Source organism: Rhodnius prolixus, unplaced genomic scaffold, assembly GCF_049639745.1.
Source record: "Rhodnius prolixus isolate KJV_2025 unplaced genomic scaffold, Rpr scaffold_7, whole genome shotgun sequence".
Taxonomy (NCBI): domain Eukaryota; kingdom Metazoa; phylum Arthropoda; class Insecta; order Hemiptera; family Reduviidae; genus Rhodnius; species Rhodnius prolixus.
This window is the reverse complement of record NW_027411582.1, coordinates 2,273,046-2,295,360: the sequence shown is the minus strand read 5'-3', so window position 1 is coordinate 2,295,360 and position 22,315 is coordinate 2,273,046. Positions and strand designations below refer to the sequence as shown.

Below are 22,315 nucleotides of genomic sequence, written 5' to 3'. Positions count from 1 at the left end.
CCAGTTCTGCTTGAAGATGTTCTTCTGCAACGTCGGCTAGATATGTATTTTCAACAAGATGGTTGCCCAGCACATAATGCGAGAGTTGTTCGACGTTAACTGGACAGGAATTTCCTTGAAAAGTGCTGAGGGACTCATTGTCCCGTCCAATGGCCACCTCGATCTCCGGACTTAACCCAAATAGACTATTTTTTGTGGGGATATCGAAAAAATAAAGTGTACAGAATCCTTAATCCCGTAGCTTTAGTCGATGATCTGAAACGCCGAATAACTCTAGCCTGCCTAGATCTTGACTTCGCCTACATAAGTGCTGCTACAAGCAAAGCATGGGAGTCCAGAGCTTTGGCTTGCCTATCCGTTGATTATGCCCAGTTGGAACAGGTTCTTTAAAAAAAAATAACGTAATTTTGACAGTAAACTGAAATTTGTTTTTCACATTTTAAATTACCATAACTTTTGAAAAACCTAACCGATTTCAAAAATTATTTTTTTGTTTTTTTTTAGGAGCTCAAATACTATAAAAATATGCAACAAAAAATACAACGTTCCATTTGAAAAACAAAAGTTGGATGCTGTATCTCGAGATACAGGGGTTTAAAAAATGGGTCAATCCCTGAAAATAAACTAGACTAAAAATGATTAAATACGTGTTTTTTATTTTTTCGAAATTTCCCGCCGTTAAAAAAAAGTGGGTGGAGCATATAACTCTGGTCACCCTGTATAATCGTCGGATACTTTGGAGAGAAAAATCTCAAAATATGGGAAATCTGTACGGTTAAGTGGCACTTACGCTCCAATTTTCTTTAAATTTAGAAGTTGAATCACAAATTTGTTTCTTCTACTATGTAAGTGGTAATTCAGTACAATAAACAGAAATGGCACGTTAGAGGAAAGGCTAACCACAACCTCTCTCCCAGAATTGTTGTTTATAGATTTTTACTAGAAACAATTTTTCAAATCAAAGTTATGGATTTATTTATATGCAACCATCTTTGGAAGATACTCCGCCGTTTTCCAGGCCGAGATCAAAGCTATTAATTACTACACCGAAATAGGGAGATTTGCATCTTTTCGGGCGGCCGAGCTACACTGAAGGAAGTAAGGGCTTACTTCCTTCAGAACTACCTCTTCCCTGGAATGGGAATGTAAAAAAAGGCCCTGGAACAACTGGCTCGACACAATAAAGTTCGGCTGGAATGCTGGTGCGCTGGTCATGTGGGGAATCAAAGTGAATGAAACAGCCGAACTGCTGGCCCTGAAACGGAGCTAAGATTCCTTTCATTTGCCGCTGGAATCAGTCCTGGAGATAACCAAGGGTAAAGTTCGGGTGGCTACCAGAGACTGGATCTGGAGGGAAAGAGCTGGAAAGCCTGGAACTGGGCAATGTGTCCTAGGGTTAAACACATTGTAAGTGTATGATGCCTTGACTGTGTAAACAAAGAACCGAAGAGACTCTAAGCTTGGGCAGAAATCAGATAACAGGCACGTTAGATACAGGAAACATCTGTACAAGGTGGGGCTTATTAGCTTCGAAACCGTTGCGCAGATTGTGTCTGGAAGAGGAGGAAACGGCCTCTCACCTGTTGTTCGATTGTGTTGCAATCTAGCGGTTGCGTTATGAAATCTTTGGAACTTGGAGACCAAAGGAGATAGTAGTGCAAAAAGAACTAGTAGGGAAAGTCCTCAACCTCTTTAGTAGGGGAGGTTTCGTCTACTAGATCCAAAAAAGGGGAAGGCACAATAAATAAGTCTTGTGGCTGCGGTACCATCGGGCTTAGGTCCCGTCCCTTTTCTTAAATACAATTATTTAATGGAGTTAAGAAAATCAGCTATTTTTTTTTTAAAAAAACCGGAAAAATTTTAATCAGTAAAGTATTTCTTATTAAATCTTTTTTTTTTACAAAATCCTTATTGTGGTGATCTCTGTTTACCAACAGAACGAAGTATTTAAGTATTTTTATTTCTCCGATTTTTCGTTTTAAAGTTACAGTTGATACATTCTAACACAGACAGATTCAGAAACTCATGCAAACTAATTCGTAAAAGCCACTTTTTCTGACTCAAAAGTCCTTATAATTGAAAATCTATACTACTGTAGAGAAAAAGTAGAGTAATATAATCGAAGTTTTCTGCATGCAATGGAAAGAAAAATGTCCACTATTTATACAATAAATATAGAGGTTCAAACCTATTTCGCAGATATTTTTTGAATATTAATACAATAAACAACCTCTAAACTCAAAGTGAGAGTAAATAAAAATCTCATTACTTAGGTTCCATCACTACCAGTAACCAGTAAACAACAAATCTAAACGTGTAGAATAGCGGCCTCAGGTAACACAATGTCATACTCCTCGTACATGGCGATTCTAACAATAAATAAATAGAACGTACTGTTACATTTTATATGATCTTTTGTTTTAATATAACTATTTGTACTATAATTTAGAACTTAAAAAAAGACAAGTCTTTGGATGAAACTTTGGTATTTATAAATATTTTGTTTAGTCTTTTTATTTAATCAAGCCTTAACATTGTACTTCGTAAAACAATTACGTAGATGGTCATTACACCAAAAAAAAAACGCTTTGATTCAGCCTAAATTCGTCCAGAGATTCCTATCATTCAATCATTTGACACGATCCAGGTGTAAGAGAAATGGAAAAGTTAGTTTCGACATCGTTGCAATATCTATTGGCTGTTTCTAGAACCAGATCGTACACTAGACCTCTTAGTATAACCTGTTAATTTTATTGGAAGGTTACAAAGCCGGTTGATAGTGTGAAAAATGTGACAGTAGTTACTTTTACATTATGTACATATTTAGGAAAAATGTTTCTTTAATATTTTATTGTTACAAATATACCAGAGCAAAATGTGATTTCTTTATCACTACACCGATCTACTATGTTAATTCATGTAAGTATTTCATAAGTAAACATCAATACTCTCTTTTAAATGCATTTTCAATTTTTTTTTGCACTTTGCTTCTTTTCAAATTCAGCTCCACATATTGGACATCTTTATTCATCCTTGATAGCTGATGCTACTCACAGATACCATAATCTTTTGGGAAAATGTGAAACAGTATTTAGTACAGGCACTGATGAACACGGCACTAAAGTACAACAAGCTGCTACAACTTATGGCGCTTCGTATAAAGACTTTTGTGATAAAATTTCTCAAGAATATAGACAGATGAATAATAAATGTGATATTAGTTGTACACATTTTGTTAGAACAACAGACGCTGAACATGTAATTGCTGTTGGTGAATTTTGGGTAAAGTTTTTTTGCTTATTGATAACATTAGTGAATTAAATCTAATCGTCGGCTTCCTTAAGTGTGAATAGTACTTAATAGAATCTATCTGTGGGCACATTTGTAGAATCTAAGTTATGGTTTGAATGCTAGTTTAATATTAGCGTTTGTTATGGCTGTATTATGTAATACCATCCGCATTTAATTTAGATAAATCATGTTGAAACTAAATGAACATTTATTTTAAAAGCTTTGCAAATAAACGAATTTAAATGGGTAGTTTATTCTTAAGATGCTGTTCTTAATTGGTTTTAGCTATAATTAGTAAATCTCTTTTAGAAAGAATTATCGAAGAGAGGTCACATATCCTCAGGAACTTACAAAGGTTGGTACTGTGACGCTGACGAAGCATTCCTAGCTGACCATCAAATCCAAATCGTAAAGGATAACAATGGGAATGAAATCCGACTTAGTGTGGAATCAGGTCGAACGGTCAGTTGGGTAGAAGAGTATAACTATAAATTTCACCTGTCCCAGTTTAAAAGCGATCTAAAAGAATGGTTGAAATGTGGTAATGTTGGTGTTTTATTCATTATTGTTGTTATTATTAATAAGATCATCTTTTTATAAAAGTAAAATATTTTCATGGTTTTTGAAAAAAAAATCTGTTCAATGTTTTAGATAAATCCATCCAGCCAGAGAAATTTCGACGACAGGTTTTACAATGGATTGATGAACATGGTCTAGCCGATGAAGATATTTCAATTTCTCGTCCAAAGTCTCGTGTACATTGGGCAATACCTGTACCAGGAGATGGTCAACAAACAGTATACGTTTGGTTGGACGCACTTGTGAACTATCTGAAAGTAATGGGCTATCCTAAACTTAGATCCTGGCCACCAAATGTTCAAGTTATTGGCAAGGATATTCTGAAGTAAGTTGGACAGAATGTTGAATTGATCTATTTGGTACCTTACACAGTCAGTCAGACTGAGTTGTTATATCATTTTTCGTTTTTTCCACAATACAGATTTCACGCTCTCTATTGGCCAGCGTTCTTAATAGCTGCTGGATTAGAACCCCCTAAAACGTTGATGGTACATTCACATTGGACGGTAGATGGTGAAAAAATGTCCAAATCTAAGGGAAATGTTGTATGTCCGTTTAAAGCTGTGGACAGTTATGGTGTCAACGCTATGAGATATTTCTTGCTGCGTGAAGGTACTCCACATTCTGACAGTAGTAAGTACTCTTGACTATACATAGATGGTAGATGAGAAGAGCTAGATAATTGATCAAAACATATCTGAACATCCACACGAATCTATCAAAATTTTCATTTTCATTCAAACTCAAGGTTTGTTGTTAAAAAAGAAGTTTCCCTATAAAAATCATTCAAATAATAATTTTTGATTTAAATATGAAATTTAGGTGGTATTTTCGGAAAAAAATCTAAGAAAAGTCACAAATCCTTTAAGAAAATCTCAATAACCACTAATCGTTTCTAATAATCAAATTTTCCAGAATCTATCATTTACAATTAATAACTAGTTACTTTCTATTTCCTAAAAAAAATAGATTACAGTGAGGTAAAACTGTTGCGAGTTGTGAACTCTGAGTTAGCGGACACCCTAGGCAATCTGCTAAGCAGATGTTGCGGTCGTGCAATAAATCAACAACAGAGATTTCCACCTTTCATTGAAGAAGATTTCAATTTGTACTGTAAAGAATCGGCTAAAGACTTAATTAAAATGGTTAATTCTTTACCAGGTATGAAGCAGAAATAGATTTTAATTGGTCTTATTTGATCAACCAAGATTTATTTTAATAAACGTTATTTAAATACTTTTTTTTTGCAGATGAAGTAGGCCAACATTATTTAGAATTCAATTTCTACAAAGGTATATCGTTAATAATGTCCGTACTGAGAGAGGCCAATCGCCATTTTGAGTTTACTCGTCCTTGGGAGTTGCGAAAAAGTCTTCAAAATGAGGATATCCGCCGGCTAAATATTCTACTATATTTAATCATGGAAACGCTACGAGTTTGTGGTATAGTGCTAAGCCCGGTAGTGCCTGATTTATCTAGTAAACTATTGGACAAGTTGAACATACCAAGTGTACAAAGATCTTGGATAGATGCTAGACCAACCTGGAGCTTGGAAAAGTCTAGTGTTGCTGTTGATTTACTTAAAGATAAAGTTGTACTATTTAAGAGATTAGAAATTTAGACTGCTGCTTCATTTGTGATTTATAGTTAAATATTCTTGGAAAGTGGGCCACTGTTTTGCTGGCCGAAATTTATGAAAGTGTTTCGGATGAGCGGATTCTGGACTCCTTGGTAACAGGTGTTTGCATCTGTTCGAATAGTTAGCCTGCGATTAAGACCATGTTTATCGCACAATAATTTACCTTGTCATAGTATGAGACTATGTTATTTTTACATCTTAAATTACTTCTTCTCCTCTCTGAAGACGAGAATCAGTAGAAAGTAAAATGTTTTTGGAATGTTACCGCTGGATAACTTCTCCACTCTGAGAGTTATATGTTGTTTATTGTCCATCATTGTTGCTTATAACGCAAACAAATGCGTTGATTGTAACTAAATAAACGATTAAAAAAACTACTTCTCGATAAATTGAAGATTTTTTAAAAATTCCTTTTATTAGTTTAACCTACACTTAAATATTTGTAAACTTTCTCAGAAAATGGAAAAGAAAAGGTTTTCGTGGAATACATAAACATATAAACGAAATTAGTTACTAGAGAATAAGTTAAAATGAAGAGCAACATCATTTAGTCAAGTAATTCGATAATGGGATGTCATGGACACATTATAGATCTGGAAAACAAAGAAGCCTTTTATAGGGAGGAAGGACCTTGTAAAAGGTGTTCGGATAATTTGAGGAGATTGCTTACCAAAAGGGAGGTAGAGGTACCTACTGGCCTGTACAGGAGAGCTAAGAATAGTTCCTTAAGGAGACTTAGTTCCTTGTTGAGCTAAAGCACAAGTTGCAGATTGTAGTTCAGCCAAGTTAAAAATTGGGTTAACTCGTTAGTGTGCCTAACTCTTGTACATGAACATGAAGTTTGAGCTAGCACTCTAGTCAAAAAGTGAGCATATCAGGTTGGCATTAATGACATCAAGTCATTATGAAGAAGAAAAGCGATAAATCTACATTTTATTATTGCTTAATACCAAAAATACTGTAAAAACATTTTTTTAAAAATTTTGAATTGGCACGTTCCAGTTGTATAATCACAATAATTATTTTGAATAGTGAAAGTAATTGTACGAATCGTCAGGTTCGATTTGCTAACATCGATTTTTTTTCAAAGATTTTTCGCATATCGCTAAGACGATACATCGATTGTATTGCGATCGAATCAAATTTTCTATTTTGATCTTTCACCAGGAATATTCGTTTTGATATCTGAGTAAAAAAAAAAGGGGTTGCAATGATTTGTTCTGCAAGTATGTCTGCCAATGGATTATGTCAGCATAATACAGATAAATACAGAAGTTCAAATTTGAAATCTGATTTACATAGGTGCCACCATCGTAGTCAAAATCAGATGAACTAGAGGTGCCCACTTTACTTAATAAATTTCTAGATTTGTTTACGCTTGCTCCAAGGCGCAACGATATACTTTAAGATTGGTGTACTTATTGCGCATAAGTAGTTCTATAATTTTTATTTCTAACATTTTTCCCGAAAAATACAATTAATGGCATTTCTGGGTTTACCTCTTAAGTAGCATTTGAGAGTGGACTAATCAATTGTTAAATGTTAATAAGAATTAAAAATGTTACACAAAATTACGTTTTTGGAGAAATTGACTAGACCAGTAAGTCTTACTGAACGGATTTTTGTCCTAGAAAATGGTGCCTTTCAAGAGAAAGGTCATGTGTAATACAGGTCACCTACTTTTTAATAGAAGTTTTAAGCTTCTAATTTAATGCTAAACTGCGTAAGGGAAAGACTTGTGCGTATTCAAACCAAATTTTCTTTAATGCTAAGAGGACTTAGTCCGTAAACAAATTGGACAATTATTTTAAAAGTCTTTTTTTTTAAATGTAAGCAATTTTGGACGTATCAATTAAGCCATAAATGGTACGAGTTGTAACTCAGCAAAACTGTCAAAATTGATGATTTTGAATGTAAGGTACCATTAAATACTGTATGGCGCCAAAGTATCATATTACCAATGGTCATCAGTGATCAGCTGGTTTTGTTTTTAATAAACAACTTGTTGGTGGGAGAAATGAATCGCGTTAAGAGTCAATTAGTACAATTGAGAAGTGGCTATTCCAGTATAATTAATATAGTTTGTAATACATGACGTATCTCGTAGTAGTGTTGTAATCATGTAAACTGATAAAAGTGGGCCTTGTAAAAGTTACTATTCAGTTGGACCAGTACTAAAGTGAACGTAGTCAAGGGAATAGATTGTGTATTTTTTTAAAATTTTAAATCATCTTTGTTTTTGAAAGAATTATGTCTAGATTTAAAGCAGTAACCCTTGGCCCTCCAATAGAACCGTTTGCATTAAATAAGGCTTATCAACTAGATGATTCTAGTTATAAAGTAAATCTTGGTGCTGGAGGTATTTATTTCATATTGTTTACAACTTAGTAAAATTAAAAACTTCTTGTTTTTTTTTGTAAGAAACTGAAGTTTGATTACAGTATATAGAACTGAAAAAGGCCAGCCATGGGTTTTACCTTGTGTGAAAAAAGCTGAAGAAATAATGGCCAAAGATGAAACTTTAGACCATGAATATCTACCTGTTCTTGGATTCGAACCTTTCTGTAAATTGGCCACGAAATTGTTATTAGGTGCAGATTGCCGGAAACTGTCTGAAGGAAAAGTGAGTTTTTATATGTAGTTTGTACATATTTAATTGAATTTTTTTTTTTTTTTTTAAATCCATATTATGTCTTTTTCTATTTACTAGGCCTTTGGCATACAAAGTTTAAGTGGTACAGGCTCATTACGTATTGCTTTAGAATTTCTAGCAGGGTGTTTAGGCTATAATGCAGTGTATGTTTCTATTCCTACTTGGGGTCTGTATTTATTTTTATTTTTTATTATAAACTTTCATGATTTGTTAAAGTGATTTTATATAAATATATTAATATTTTATCGTACAGAGAATCATAAATTAGTTTCAAGACTTGCTGGATTCAGATATATCCGCGAGTACAGATATTGGAACCCAGAAAAAAAAGGATTGGACATTGAAGGTAATTATTAAAACAGTTTTTTTATTAATTTTTTAGTGATAGATTTTTCATTAACGTGAATCAGGGCCATATTTTTAAACTTTTTGCAGTTTACCGTTTTGAATTTATTTAAAAGAAAAAAAAAATACTGTTGTGTTCAATTCCCCAATGAATTTGTAGAACGAATTTCACAAATGAAACGTTACAAAGTTTTCCGTGAATATAAGAAAGATTAGGAGACACAATGTCGTACCTGTAAATATTTCCTTTAGAACTCAGATGATTTAGAGAAGCAAGATGTTCTGTTATAGTGGCGAAAGAAAAATGTGAATATATATATTTTTTTAAATTCAAATCCTACAACGCATCTGTTTCCATAAGTCACCAGACTGAAGGTGCGAACATGAACTAGGAGAAGCTAGGAGAAACATTTGGAACTTGAATAAAAAATGAAAAAATTATTGAAAAAAAGGATTCCATTTATTGACTTTCCATTTCTTGGAACGCAAAAAATTCACTGAGGTCACTTGTGCAGTGGAGTACTTTTACTTTAAAAACTATTGTTTTGGTCTCCATTTTGTGGCAAAAATCCACATTTTCTTGTAACCTGAACACAGATTGTTTCCTTTATTTTCTTCAGCCTTAACCTGGAAAAATCTTGTGCATTTTGCTCTAGGAACCCTTTGATAGATTTTCGCCTGTCAGTCAAGATTGCCTTGCAGTTTTTTTTACTACAGTTCATACAGTTGCATAAGTAACACTGGAATATCAATACTCTGGAAAATTTAAGAGCTCTAAACAAAATTACTGGACTATTTTTCTGAAAAATTTAAAATTATCCATTAGATTTTTTTCTCCCAAATAAAGGATTTGAACCAAAATAAAAAGCTGTTGTTTGTAGAACTTTTCGTTCTTTAAAAGTTAGAAATAGTCTTATTTAATCGTAAAGGGAAGATAGATAATTGTTCATTACAGTTATAAGTTTTTCATTTCTCTATTCGCCTAGGTCATCTTCAGGGCTTATACTTATTAACCATTTATAAGCCCTGAAGGTCACCAAAAAAGTTGAATTAAACTCTTTAATGTTAGCCATAACTTTTAAATACATACAAAAATTGTCTAGTAGCTAGATTAGTAGTTTTTCCTTATTTAAGTACATGAGTAATTAATTAACTCGACTTAAGGCTTTATCTATTTGAAGGTTGAGTTCATAGAAGCTACCAAGGGCATATGCTAGGTATTATTATTGGGCAGAACTTGCTTCTATATTATCCGAGTGAAATATTGGATAATATGAGACTGGAATTTTAAGATTTGTAACATCTCGAGTCTGTCTGTATACCCAAATCCATAGGCTCTAGCAAATTCTTTCTGCAAATTTCCTCTATATGTATTACCTTGAAAAGATCGTTGTTTAAGGATACTCCCGATATTAATTCCACCATTGAGTTCTCTAGGCAATTAAGTAGTTGAATAACATTGAATTTCTTTTTAAGGCAAAAAAAAAAATGACTAAAGATTTGCTGAAAGAAAAGTATATGCTTCTTTTTTGGTTTAAAAAAATAATATTAATAATTTACTATTTAGGTTTATTGGAAGACCTTAGAGAAGCTCAGCCGAATTCAGTTGTAATTCTGCATTCTTGTGCCCATAATCCGACTGGTTGTGATCCGACAAAAGAGGAATGGGAGTTGATTGCCGAGTGTATCAAGGTATTTGCTATTAATATATATTTATCTTTTTAATTGATTTCGTGTTAATTAATCTGAGATCATTTGTTCCCGAATCATTTTCTCAGTAGATTTTGGCATTGCAGTAGATAATGGTTCCAACCTAGGAAGACAACTCAATCTCCTTCTTGAATTCAGTCGTCTGTCGTCTTCTAGGATGGGTAGCCCGTACCTAATTCCTTCCCTTATGACTGTTCATTACAAAATTGGGAATTGAGGGGAAGATTTTTTTTCTTTTTGTATGTGCATCGGTGTGGTTGAAAACAAAAAGAATCCCAAAAATTTTAAATCGTGATATTTTCATACTTAAAAATATACTATTTCTCAGAATAGTTTTTTTTTTCGCCCCCTGAAAATTGTTGCAAAAATCAGGGCAGACACTTTTTTATTTTTTTTGGGGATTTTCCAGGTTAAGTATATATTTTAGGGAAAAATCTGGAGATATTGTTGGTGAAATTACTTTATCGATTATTCTTCGTTATCAGTAGTAGATTTATCAGTTTGATGTAGATATTACGAGTTCCATTAAAGTTGACACGAAACCAATCTATTTACGGATATAATCCGTAAAATCAATCAGCCTTATTTGTCATTGTCTATCATTTTTGTTTGAAAATTTTTCTAAACATTTATTTCTTTTAAACGGATATTGAGGAAGCTGAGATGACAAGCTTCCGTCTGAAGTCTCATTCCATTTCTCTTACCTCTCAAGATATAAGATAATTGCAAGTTTTTCCGTGGAAATATGTTTTACTGTCTCCTCCTTTGGGCGAAAAAATATGTTTTCCTCATCCAGTGCAGCGTGTATGTTTAATAAAACTATTTATATAGTTCCGTTTCGAATTTTCATCCATCATGAGAGGGTTCTTCATAATTTTTTATCTAGAGAATTTAACTTCAATTGTCTTTCTTTTATACGTAGATATAAAGTATAGTGTACGTCATGCTTCTATAAAATTTTATTGAAGTGAACATGAACATTATTAAAACCAAATATCTTTATGTTACAAATATCTAATTTTAATCAAGAAAAGTAATTTTGCCTTAAATAAATCTAAGTTTTATGAATTTTTTTTTTCTTTATTTTTCAACACGATTCAGTCGTGTAATTTTATAAGAAATTGTTAAATTTTATAGCCTTATTTTGTATTCTGCTAAATAATTTATTAAACCTCAAGGCCAGTTTAGTAAGAGGAATTATCTTGTCTTGCTCATCAATCTTGATTATCCCGCAATAAATGTCGTCAATGACCTCTAAAATATAATTGATCAATCTATTAATACATAATTTAATTTCTTCTTTTCTATTTTTACTTTTTCTAAATTAAAAACAACCTAAAAACTAATTCTATGATTTATTTAATTTACCTTTTTTACAATTTACATTGTACTTATGTTAAAACTAGTTAAAAAACTAAGAGAAGAGTCAGAGAAACTAGAATCTTCGTACTCAATTTTTCTTCTTTTTTTTAAGTGGCATTGCATAAGTGGATCAAAAAGAGTAAACACTACACATTTTTAAACGAAATATCATCTAACTATTCCATACAACATATTAATCTTTTGAGTGCATTAGTTTAGGAGATATAGTTAGTTAAAGTTTTATAGGTTTTTAAACTTACTCAAATTTCAAACTCAAATATCTCGTCTTCTAATGGTCAGATATCAATGATATTTTACACAATTTTAGATAACTAATAGCTCTACAATTGGATGAAATATCAACGTTTTCAGTACATTAGTTTAGGAGATATAGTTAGTTAAAGTTTTGTAGGTTTTAAAGTCACCCAAATTTCAAAATCAAATATCTCGTCTTCTAATGGTCAGAAATCAATGATATTCTACACAATTATAGATAACTAATAGCTCTACAATTGGATGAAATATCAACGTTTTCAGTGCATTAGTTTAGGAGATATAGTTAGTTATAGTTTCATAGGTTTTTAAACTTACTCAAATTTCAAACTCAAATATCTCGTCTTCTAATGGTCAGAAATCAATGATATTTTACACAATTAAAGATAACTAATAGCTCAACAATTGGATGAAATATCAACGTTTTCAGTACATTAGTTTAGGAGATATAGTTAGTTAAAGTTTTATAGGTTTTAAAGTCACCCAAATTTCAAACTCAAATATCTCGTCCTCTAATAGTCAGAAATCAATGATATTTTACACAATTTTAGATAACTAATAGCTCTATAATTGGATGAAATATAAACGTTTTCAGTGCATTAGTTTAGGAGATATAGTTAGTTATAGTTTTATAGGTTTTTAAACTTACTCAAATTTCAAACTCAAATATCTCGTCTTCAAATGGTCAGAAATCAATGATATTTTACACAATTTTAGATAACTAATAGCTCTATAATTGGATGAAATATCAACGTTTTCAGTACATTAGTTTAGGAGATATAGTTAGTTAAAGTTTTATAGGTTTTAAAGTCACCCAAATTTCAAACTCAAATATCTCGTCCTCTAATAGTCAGAAATGAATGATATTTTACACAATTTTAGATAACTAATAGCTCTATAATTGGATGAAATATAAACGTTTTCAGTGCATTAGTTTAGGAGATATAGTTAGTTCAAGTTTTATAGGTTTTTAAACTTACTCAAATTTCAAACTCAAATATCTCGTCCTCTAATAGTCAGAAATCAATGATATTTTACACAATTTTAGATAAATAATAGCTCTATAATTGGATAAAATATCAACGTTTTCAGTACATTAGTTTAGGAGATATAGTTAGTTAATGTTTTGTAGGTTTTAAAGTCAGCCAAATTTCAAACTCAAATATCTCGTCTTCAAATGGTCAGAAATCAATTATATTTTACACAATTTTAGATAACTAATAGCTCTACAATTGGATGAAATATCAACGTTTTCAGTACATTAGTTTAGGAGATATAGTTAGTTAAAGTTTTATAGGTTTTAAAGTCACCCAAATTTCAAACTCAAATATCTCGTCCTCTAATAGTCAGAAATGAATGATATTTTACACAATTTTAGATAACTAATAGCTCTATAATTGGATGAAATATAAACGTTTTCAGTGCATTAGTTTAGGAGATATAGTTAGTTATAGTTTTATAGGTTTTTAAACTTACTCAAATTTCAAACTCAAATATCTCGTCCTCTAATAGTCAGAAATCAATGATATTTTACACAATTTTAGATAACTAATAGCTCTATAATTGGATGAAATATAAACGTTTTCAGTGCATTAGTTTAGGAGATATAGTTAGTTCAAGTTTTATAGGTTTTTAAACTTACTCAAATTTCAAACTCAAATATCTCGTCTTCTAATGGTCAGAAATCAATGATATTTTACACAATTTTAGATAAATAATAGCTCTATAATTGGATAAAATATCAACGTTTTCAGTACATTAGTTTAGGAGATATAGTTAGTTAATGTTTTGTAGGTTTTAAAGTCAGCCAAATTTCAAACTCAAATATCTCGTCTTCAAATGGTCAGAAATCAATGATATTTTACACAATTTTAGATAACTAATAGCTCTATAATTGGATGAAATATCAACGTTTTCAGTACATTAGTTTAGGAGATATAGTTAGTTAAAGTTTTATAGGTTTTAAAGTCACCCAAATTTCAAACTCAAATATCTCGTCCTCTAATAGTCAGAAATGAATGATATTTTACACAATTTTAGATAAGTAATAGCTCTATAATTGGATGAAATATAAACGTTTTCAGTGCATTAGTTTAGGAGATATAGTTAGTTAAAGTTTTATAGGTTTTAAAGTCACCCAAATTTCAAACTCAAATATCTCGTCCTCTAATAGTCAGAAATGAATGATATTTTACACAATTTTAGATAACTAATAGCTCTATAATTGGATGAAATATAAACGTTTTCAGTGCATTAGTTTAGGAGATATAGTTAGTTCAAGTTTTATAGGTTTTAAAGTCACCCAAATTTCAAACTCAAATATCTCGTCCTCTAATAGTCAGAAATCAATGATATTTTACACAATTTTAGATAACTAATAGCTCTATAATTGGATGAAATATAAACGTTTTCAGTGCATTAGTTTAGGAGATATAGTTAGTTCAAGTTTTATAGGTTTTTAAACTTACTCAAATTTCAAACTCAAATATCTCGTCTTCTAATGGTCAGAAATCAATGATATTTTGCACAATTAAAGATAACTAATAGCTCAACAATTGGATGAAATATCAACGTTTTCAGTACATTAGTTTAGGAGATATAGTTAGTTAAAGTTTTATAGGTTTTAAAGTCACCCAAATTTCAAACTCAAATATCTCGTCCTCTAATAGTCAGAAATCAATGATATTTTACACAATTTTAGATAACTAATAGCTCTATAATTGGATGAAATATAAACGTTTTCAGTGCATTAGTTTAGGAGATATAGTTAGTTATAGTTTTATAGGTTTTTAAACTTACTCAAATTTCAAACTCAAATATCTCGTCTTCAAATGGTCAGAAATCAATGATATTTTACACAATTTTAGATAACTAATAGCTCTATAATTGGATGAAATATCAACGTTTTCAGTACATTAGTTTAGGAGATATAGTTAGTTAAAGTTTTATAGGTTTTAAAGTCACCCAAATTTCAAACTCAAATATCTCGTCCTCTAATAGTCAGAAATGAATGATATTTTACACAATTTTAGATAACTAATAGCTCTATAATTGGATGAAATATAAACGTTTTCAGTGCATTAGTTTAGGAGATATAGTTAGTTCAAGTTTTATAGGTTTTTAAACTTACTCAAATTTCAAACTCAAATATCTCGTCCTCTAATAGTCAGAAATCAATGATATTTTACACAATTTTAGATAAATAATAGCTCTATAATTGGATAAAATATCAACGTTTTCAGTACATTAGTTTAGGAGATATAGTTAGTTAATGTTTTGTAGGTTTTAAAGTCAGCCAAATTTCAAACTCAAATATCTCGTCTTCAAATGGTCAGAAATCAATTATATTTTACACAATTTTAGATAACTAATAGCTCTACAATTGGATGAAATATCAACGTTTTCAGTACATTAGTTTAGGAGATATAGTTAGTTAAAGTTTTATAGGTTTTAAAGTCACCCAAATTTCAAACTCAAATATCTCGTCTTCTAATGGTCAGAAATCAATGATATTTTACACAATTTTAGATAAATAATAGCTCTATAATTGGATAAAATATCAACGTTTTCAGTACATTAGTTTAGGAGATATAGTTAGTTAAAGTTTTATAGGTTTTAAAGTCACCCAAATTTCAAACTCAAATATCTCGTCCTCTAATAGTCAGAAATGAATGATATTTTACACAATTTTAGATAACTAATAGCTCTATAATTGGATGAAATATAAACGTTTTCAGTGCATTAGTTTAGGAGATATAGTTAGTTAATGTTTTGTAGGTTTTTAAACTTACTCAAATTTCAAACTCAAATATCTCGTCCTCTAATAGTCAGAAATCAATGATATTTTACACAATTTTAGATAACTAATAGCTCTATAATTGGATGAAATATAAACGTTTTCAGTGCATTAGTTTAGGAGATATAGTTAGTTCAAGTTTTATAGGTTTTTAAACTTACTCAAATTTCAAACTCAAATATCACGTCTTCTAATGGTCAGAAATCAATGATATTTTATACAATTTTAGATAAATAATAGCTCTATAATTGGTTAAATATCAACGTTTTCAGTACATTAGTTTAGGAGATATAGTTAGTTAATGTTTTGTAGGTTTTAAAGTCAGCCAAATTTCAAACTCAAATATCTCGTCTTCAAATGGTCAGAAATCAATGATATTTTACACAATTTTAGATAACTAATAGCTCTATAATTGGATGAAATATCAACGTTTTCAGTACATTAGTTTAGGAGATATAGTTAGTTAAAGTTTTATAGGTTTTAAAGTCACCCAAATTTCAAACTCAAATATCTCGTCCTCTAATAGTCAGAAATGAATGATATTTTACACAATTTTAGATAACTAATAGCTCTATAATTGGATGAAATATAAACGTTTTCAGTGCATTAGTTTAGGAGATATAGTTAGTTAAAGTTTTATAGGTTTTAAAGTCACCCAAATTTCAAACTCAAATATCTCGTCCTCTAATAGTCAGAAATGAATGATATTTTACACAATTTTAGATAACTAATAGCTCTATAATTGGATGAAATATAAACGTTTTCAGTGCATTAGTTTAGGAGATATAGTTAGTTCAAGTTTTATAGGTTTTTAAACTTACTCAAATTTCAAACTCAAATATCTCGTCTTCTAATGGTCAGAAATCAATGATATTTTACACAATTTTAGATAAATAATAGCTCTATAATTGGATAAAATATCAACGTTTTCAGTACATTAGTTTAGGAGATATAGTTAGATAATGTTTTGTAGGTTTTAAAGTCAGCCAAATTTCAAACTCAAATATCTCGTCTTCAAATGGTCAGAAATCAATTATATTTTACACAATTTTAGATAACTAATAGCTCTATAATTGGATGAAATATAAACGTTTTCAGTGCATTAGTTTAGGAGATATAGTTAGTTCAAGTTTTATAGGTTTTTAAACTTACTCAAATTTCAAACTCAAATATCTCGTCTTCTAATGGTCAGAAATCAATGATATTTTACACAATTTTAGATAAATAATAGCTCTATAATTGGATAAAATATCAACGTTTTCAGTACATTAGTTTAGGAGATATAGTTAGTTAATGTTTTGTAGGTTTTAAAGTCAGCCAAATTTCAAACTCAAATATCTCGTCTTCAAATGGTCAGAAATCAATGATATTTTACACAATTTTAGATAACTAATAGCTCTATAATTGGATGAAATATCAACGTTTTCAGTACATTAGTTTAGGAGATATAGTTAGTTAAAGTTTTATAGGTTTTAAAGTCACCCAAATTTCAAACTCAAATATCTCGTCCTCTAATAGTCAGAAATGAATGATATTTTACACAATTTTAGATAACTAATAGCTCTATAATTGGATGAAATATAAACGTTTTCAGTGCATTAGTTTAGGAGATATAGTTAGTTCAAGTTTTATAGGTTTTTAAACTTACTCAAATTTCAAACTCAAATATCTCGTCTTCTAATGGTCAGAAATCAATGATATTTTACACAATTTTAGATAAATAATAGCTCTATAATTGGATAAAATATCAACGTTTTCAGTACATTAGTTTAGGAGATATAGTTAGATAATGTTTTGTAGGTTTTAAAGTCAGCCAAATTTCAAACTCAAATATCTCGTCTTCAAATGGTCAGAAATCAATTATATTTTACACAATTTTAGATAACTAATTGCTCTATAATTGGATGAAATATAAACGTTTTCAGTGCATTAGTTTAGGAGATATAGTTAGTTAAAGTTTTATAGGTTTTAAAGTCACCCAAATTTCAAACTCAAATATCTCGTCCTCTAATAGTCAGAAATGAATGATATTTTACACAATTTTAGATAACTAATAGCTCTATAATTGGATGAAATATAAACGTTTTCAGTACATTAGTTTAGGAGATATAGTTAGTTAAAGTTTTATAGGTTTTAAAGTCACCCAAATTTCAAACTCAAATATCTCGTCCTCTAATGGTCAGAAATCAATGATATTTTACACAATTAAAGATAACTAATTGCTCAACAATTGGATGAAATATCAACGTTTTCAGTACATTAGTTTAGGAGATATAGTTAGTTAAAGTTTTATAGGTTTTAAAGTCACCCAAATTTCAAACTCAAATATCTCGTCTTCTAATGGTCAGAAATTAATGATATTTTACACAATTAAAGATAACTAATAGTTCAACAATTGGATGAAATATCAACGTTTTCAGTACATTAGTTTAGGAGATATAGTTAGTTAATGTTTTGTAGGTTTTAAAGTCAGCCAAATTTCAAACTCAAATATCTCGTCTTCAAATGGTCAGAAATCAATTATATTTTACACAATTTTAGATAACTAATAGCTCTACAATTGGATGAAATATCAACGTTTTCAGTACATTAGTTTAGGAGATATAGTTAGTTATAGTTTTATAGATTTTTAAACTTACTCAAATTTCAAACTCAAATATCTCGTCTTCAAATAGTCAGAAATCAATGATATTTTACACAATTTTAGATAACTAATAGCTCTATAATTGGATGAAATATCAACGTTTTCAGTACATTAGTTTAGGAGATATAGTTAGTTAAAGTCTTATAGGTTTTAAAGTCACCCAAATTTCAAACTCAAATATCTCGTCCTCTAATAGTCAGAAATCAATGATATTTTACACAATTTTAGATAACTAATAGCTCTATAATTGGATGAAATATAAACGTTTTCAGTGCATTAGTTTAGGAGATATAGTTAGTTCAAGTTTTATAGGTTTTTAAACTTACTCAAATTTCAAACTCAAATATCTCGTCTTCTAATGGTCAGAAATCAATGATATTTTACACAATTTTAGATAAATAATAGCTCTATAATTGGATAAAATATCAACGTTTTCAGTACATTAGTTTAGGAGATATAGTTAGTTAATGTTTTGTAGGTTTTAAAGTCAGCCAAATTTCAAACTCAAATATCTCGTCTTCAAATGGTCAGAAATCAATTATATTTTACACAATTTTAGATAACTAATAGCTCTACAATTGGATGAAATATCAACGTTTTCAGTACATTAGTTTAGGAGATATAGTTAGTTAAAGTTTTATAGGTTTTAAAGTCACCCAAATTTCAAACTCAAATATCTCGTCCTCTAATAGTCAGAAATGAATGATATTTTACACAATTTTAGATAACTAATAGCTCTATAATTGGATGAAATATAAACGTTTTCAGTGCATTAGTTTAGGAGATATAGTTAGTTAATGTTTTGTAGGTTTTTAAACTTACTCAAATTTCAAACTCAAATATCTCGTCCTCTAATAGTCAGAAATCAATGATATTTTACACAATTTTAGATAACTAATAGCTCTATAATTGGATGAAATATAAACGTTTTCAGTGCATTAGTTTAGGAGATATAGTTAGTTCAAGTTTTATAGGTTTTTAAACTTACTCAAATTTCAAACTCAAATATCACGTCTTCTAATGGTCAGAAATCAATGATATTTTATACAATTTTAGATAAATAATAGCTCTATAATTGGTTAAATATCAACGTTTTCAGTACATTAGTTTAGGAGATATAGTTAGTTAATGTTTTGTAGGTTTTAAAGTCAGCCAAATTTCAAACTCAAATATCTCGTCTTCAAATGGTCAGAAATCAATTATATTTTACACAATTTTAGATAACTAATAGCTCTACAATTGGTTGAAATATCAACGTTTTCAGTACATTAGTTTAGGAGATATAGTTAGTTAAAGTTTTATAGGTTTTAAAGTCACCCAAATTTCAAACTCAAATATCTCGTCCTCTAATAGTCAGAAATGAATGATATTTTACACAATTTTAGATAACTAATAGCTCTATAATTGGATGAAATATAAACGTTTTCAGTGCATTAGATTAGGAGATATAGTTAGTTCAAGTTTTATAGGTTTTTAAACTTACTCAAATTTCAAACTCAAATATCTCGTCTTCTAATGGTCAGAAATGAATGATATTTTACACAATTTTAGATAACTAATAGCTCTATAATTGGATGAAATATAAACGTTTTCAGTACATTAGTTTAGGAGATATAGTTAGTTAAAGTTTTATAGGTTTTAAAGTCACCCAAATTTCAAACTCAAATATCTCGTCCTCAAATGGTCAGAAATCAATGATATTTTACACAATTAAAGATAACTAATTGCTCAACAATTGGATGAAATATCAACGTTTTCAGTACATTAGTTTAGGAGATATAGTTAGTTAAAGTTTTATAGGTTTTAAAGTCACCCAAATTTCAAACTCAAATATCTCGTCTTCTAATGGTCAGAAATTAATGATATTTTACACAATTAAAGATAACTAATAGTTCAACAATTGGATGAAATATCAACGTTTTCAGTACATTAGTTTAGCAGATATAGTTAGTTAATGTTTTGTAGGTTTTAAAGTCAGCCAAATTTCAAACTCAAATATCTCGTCTTCAAATGGTCAGAAATCAATTATATTTTACACAATTTTAGATAACTAATAGCTCTACAATTGGATGAAATATCAACGTTTTCAGTACATTAGTTTAGGAGATATAGTTAGTTAAAGTTTTATAGGTTTTAAAGTAACCCAAATTTCAAACTCAAATATCTCGTCCTCTAATAGTCAGAAATGAATGATATTTTACACAATTTTAGATAACTAATAGCTCTATAATTGGATGAAATATCAACGTTTTCAGTGCATTAGTTTAGGAGATATAGTTAGTTATAGTTTCATAGGTTTTTAAACTTACTCAAATTTCAAACTCAAATATCTCGTCTTCTAATGGTCAGAAATCAATGATATTTTACACAATTAAAGATAACTAATAGCTCAACAATTGGATGAAATATCAACGTTTTCAGTACATTAGTTTAGGAGATATAGTTAGTTAAAGTTTTATAGGTTTTAAAGTCACCCAAATTTCAAACTCAAATATCTCGTCCTCTAATAGTCAGAAATCAATGATATTTTACACAATTTTAGATAACTAATAGCTCTATAATTGGATGAAATATAAACGTTTTCAGTGCATTAGTTTAGGAGATATAGTTAGTTATAGTTTTATAGGTTTTTAAACTTACTCAAATTTCAAACTCAAATATCTCGTCTTCAAATGGTCAGAAATCAATGATATTTTACACAATTTTAGATAACTAATAGCTCTATAATTGGATGAAATATCAACGTTTTCAGTACATTAGTTTAGGAGATATAGTTAGTTAAAGTTTTATAGGTTTTAAAGTCACCCAAATTTCAAACTCAAATATCTCGTCCTCTAATAGTCAGAAATGAATGATATTTTACACAATTTTAGATAACTAATAGCTCTATAATTGGATGAAATATAAACGTTTTCAGTGCATTAGTTTAGGAGATATAGTTAGTTCAAGTTTTATAGGTTTTTAAACTTACTCAAATTTCAAACTCAAATATCTCGTCCTCTAATAGTCAGAAATCAATGATATTTTACACAATTTTAGATAAATAATAGCTCTATAATTGGATAAAATATCAACGTTTTCAGTACATTAGTTTAGGAGATATAGTTAGTTAATGTTTTGTAGGTTTTAAAGTCAGCCAAATTTCAAACTCAAATATCTCGTCTTCTAATGGTCAGAAATCAATGATATTTTACACAATTAAAGATAACTAATAGCTCAACAATTGGATGAAATATCAACGTTTTCAGTACATTAGTTTAGGAGATATAGTTAGTTAAAGTTTTATAGGTTTTAAAGTCACCCAAATTTCAAACTCAAATATCTCGTCCTCTAATAGTCAGAAATCAATGATATTTTACACAATTTTAGATAACTAATAGCTCTATAATTGGATGAAATATAAACGTTTTCAGTGCATTAGTTTAGGAGATATAGTTAGTTATAGTTTTATAGGTTTTTAAACTTACTCAAATTTCAAACTCAAATATCTCGTCTTCAAATGGTCAGAAATCAATGATATTTTACACAATTTTAGATAACTAATAGCTCTATAATTGGATGAAATATCAACGTTTTCAGTACATTAGTTTAGGAGATATAGTTAGTTAAAGTTTTATAGGTTTTAAAGTCACCCAAATTTCAAACTCAAATATCTCGTCCTCTAATAGTCAGAAATGAATGATATTTTACACAATTTTAGATAACTAATAGCTCTATAATTGGATGAAATATAAACGTTTTCAGTGCATTAGTTTAGGAGATATAGTTAGTTCAAGTTTTATAGGTTTTTAAACTTACTCAAATTTCAAACTCAAATATCTCGTCCTCTAATAGTCAGAAATCAATGATATTTTACACAATTTTAGATAAATAATAGCTCTATAATTGGATAAAATATCAACGTTTTCAGTACATTAGTTTAGGAGATATAGTTAGTTAATGTTTTGTAGGTTTTAAAGTCAGCCAAATTTCAAACTCAAATATCTCGTCTTCAAATGGTCAGAAATCAATTATATTTTACAC

The 22,315-nt window shown here is 29.7% G+C and overlaps 2 protein-coding genes across 2 annotated transcripts in view; both read left to right on the top strand.

Annotated features, from left to right (window-relative positions):
• The first annotated feature begins 2,716 nt into the window (after positions 1–2,716).
• MetRS-m (Methionyl-tRNA synthetase, mitochondrial) lies at positions 2,717–5,633 on the top strand. Its single transcript, XM_074113429.1, has 7 exons — positions 2,717–2,919; positions 3,005–3,282; positions 3,601–3,832; positions 3,943–4,195; positions 4,292–4,503; positions 4,840–5,031; positions 5,121–5,633. Exons 1-7 carry the CDS (start codon positions 2,814–2,816, stop codon positions 5,489–5,491), a joined length of 1,644 nt encoding a protein of 547 aa, XP_073969530.1. The 5' UTR covers positions 2,717–2,813; the 3' UTR covers positions 5,492–5,633.
• Positions 5,634–7,618: 1,985 nt separating this feature from the next.
• The window catches only part of Got1 (Glutamate oxaloacetate transaminase 1), a 48,612-nt gene continuing 33,915 nt past the window's right edge, over positions 7,619–22,315 (top strand). The window contains exons 1-5 of the mRNA XM_074113428.1: positions 7,619–7,868; positions 7,951–8,132; positions 8,220–8,328; positions 8,416–8,508; positions 10,075–10,199. Coding sequence (XP_073969529.1) covers positions 7,760–7,868; positions 7,951–8,132; positions 8,220–8,328; positions 8,416–8,508; positions 10,075–10,199 — 618 coding nt within the window. The 5' untranslated portion in view covers positions 7,619–7,759. The remainder of the gene's footprint in view (positions 7,869–7,950; positions 8,133–8,219; positions 8,329–8,415; positions 8,509–10,074; positions 10,200–22,315) is intronic.

What these genes read in the sequence shown, in the direction of transcription:
- MetRS-m (XM_074113429.1), top strand. Translation starts at nt 2,814, where the DNA reads ATGTACATATTTAGGAAAAATGTTTCTTTAATATTTTATTGTTACAAA. An exon ending in TACTCCACATTCTGACAGTA is followed by an intron (nt 4,504 to 4,839) that starts GTAAGTACTCTT and finishes TAAAAAAAATAG; the next exon opens with ATTACAGTGAGGTAAAACTG. An exon ending in AATGGTTAATTCTTTACCAG is followed by an intron (nt 5,032 to 5,120) that starts GTATGAAGCAGA and finishes TTTTTTTTGCAG; the next exon opens with ATGAAGTAGGCCAACATTAT.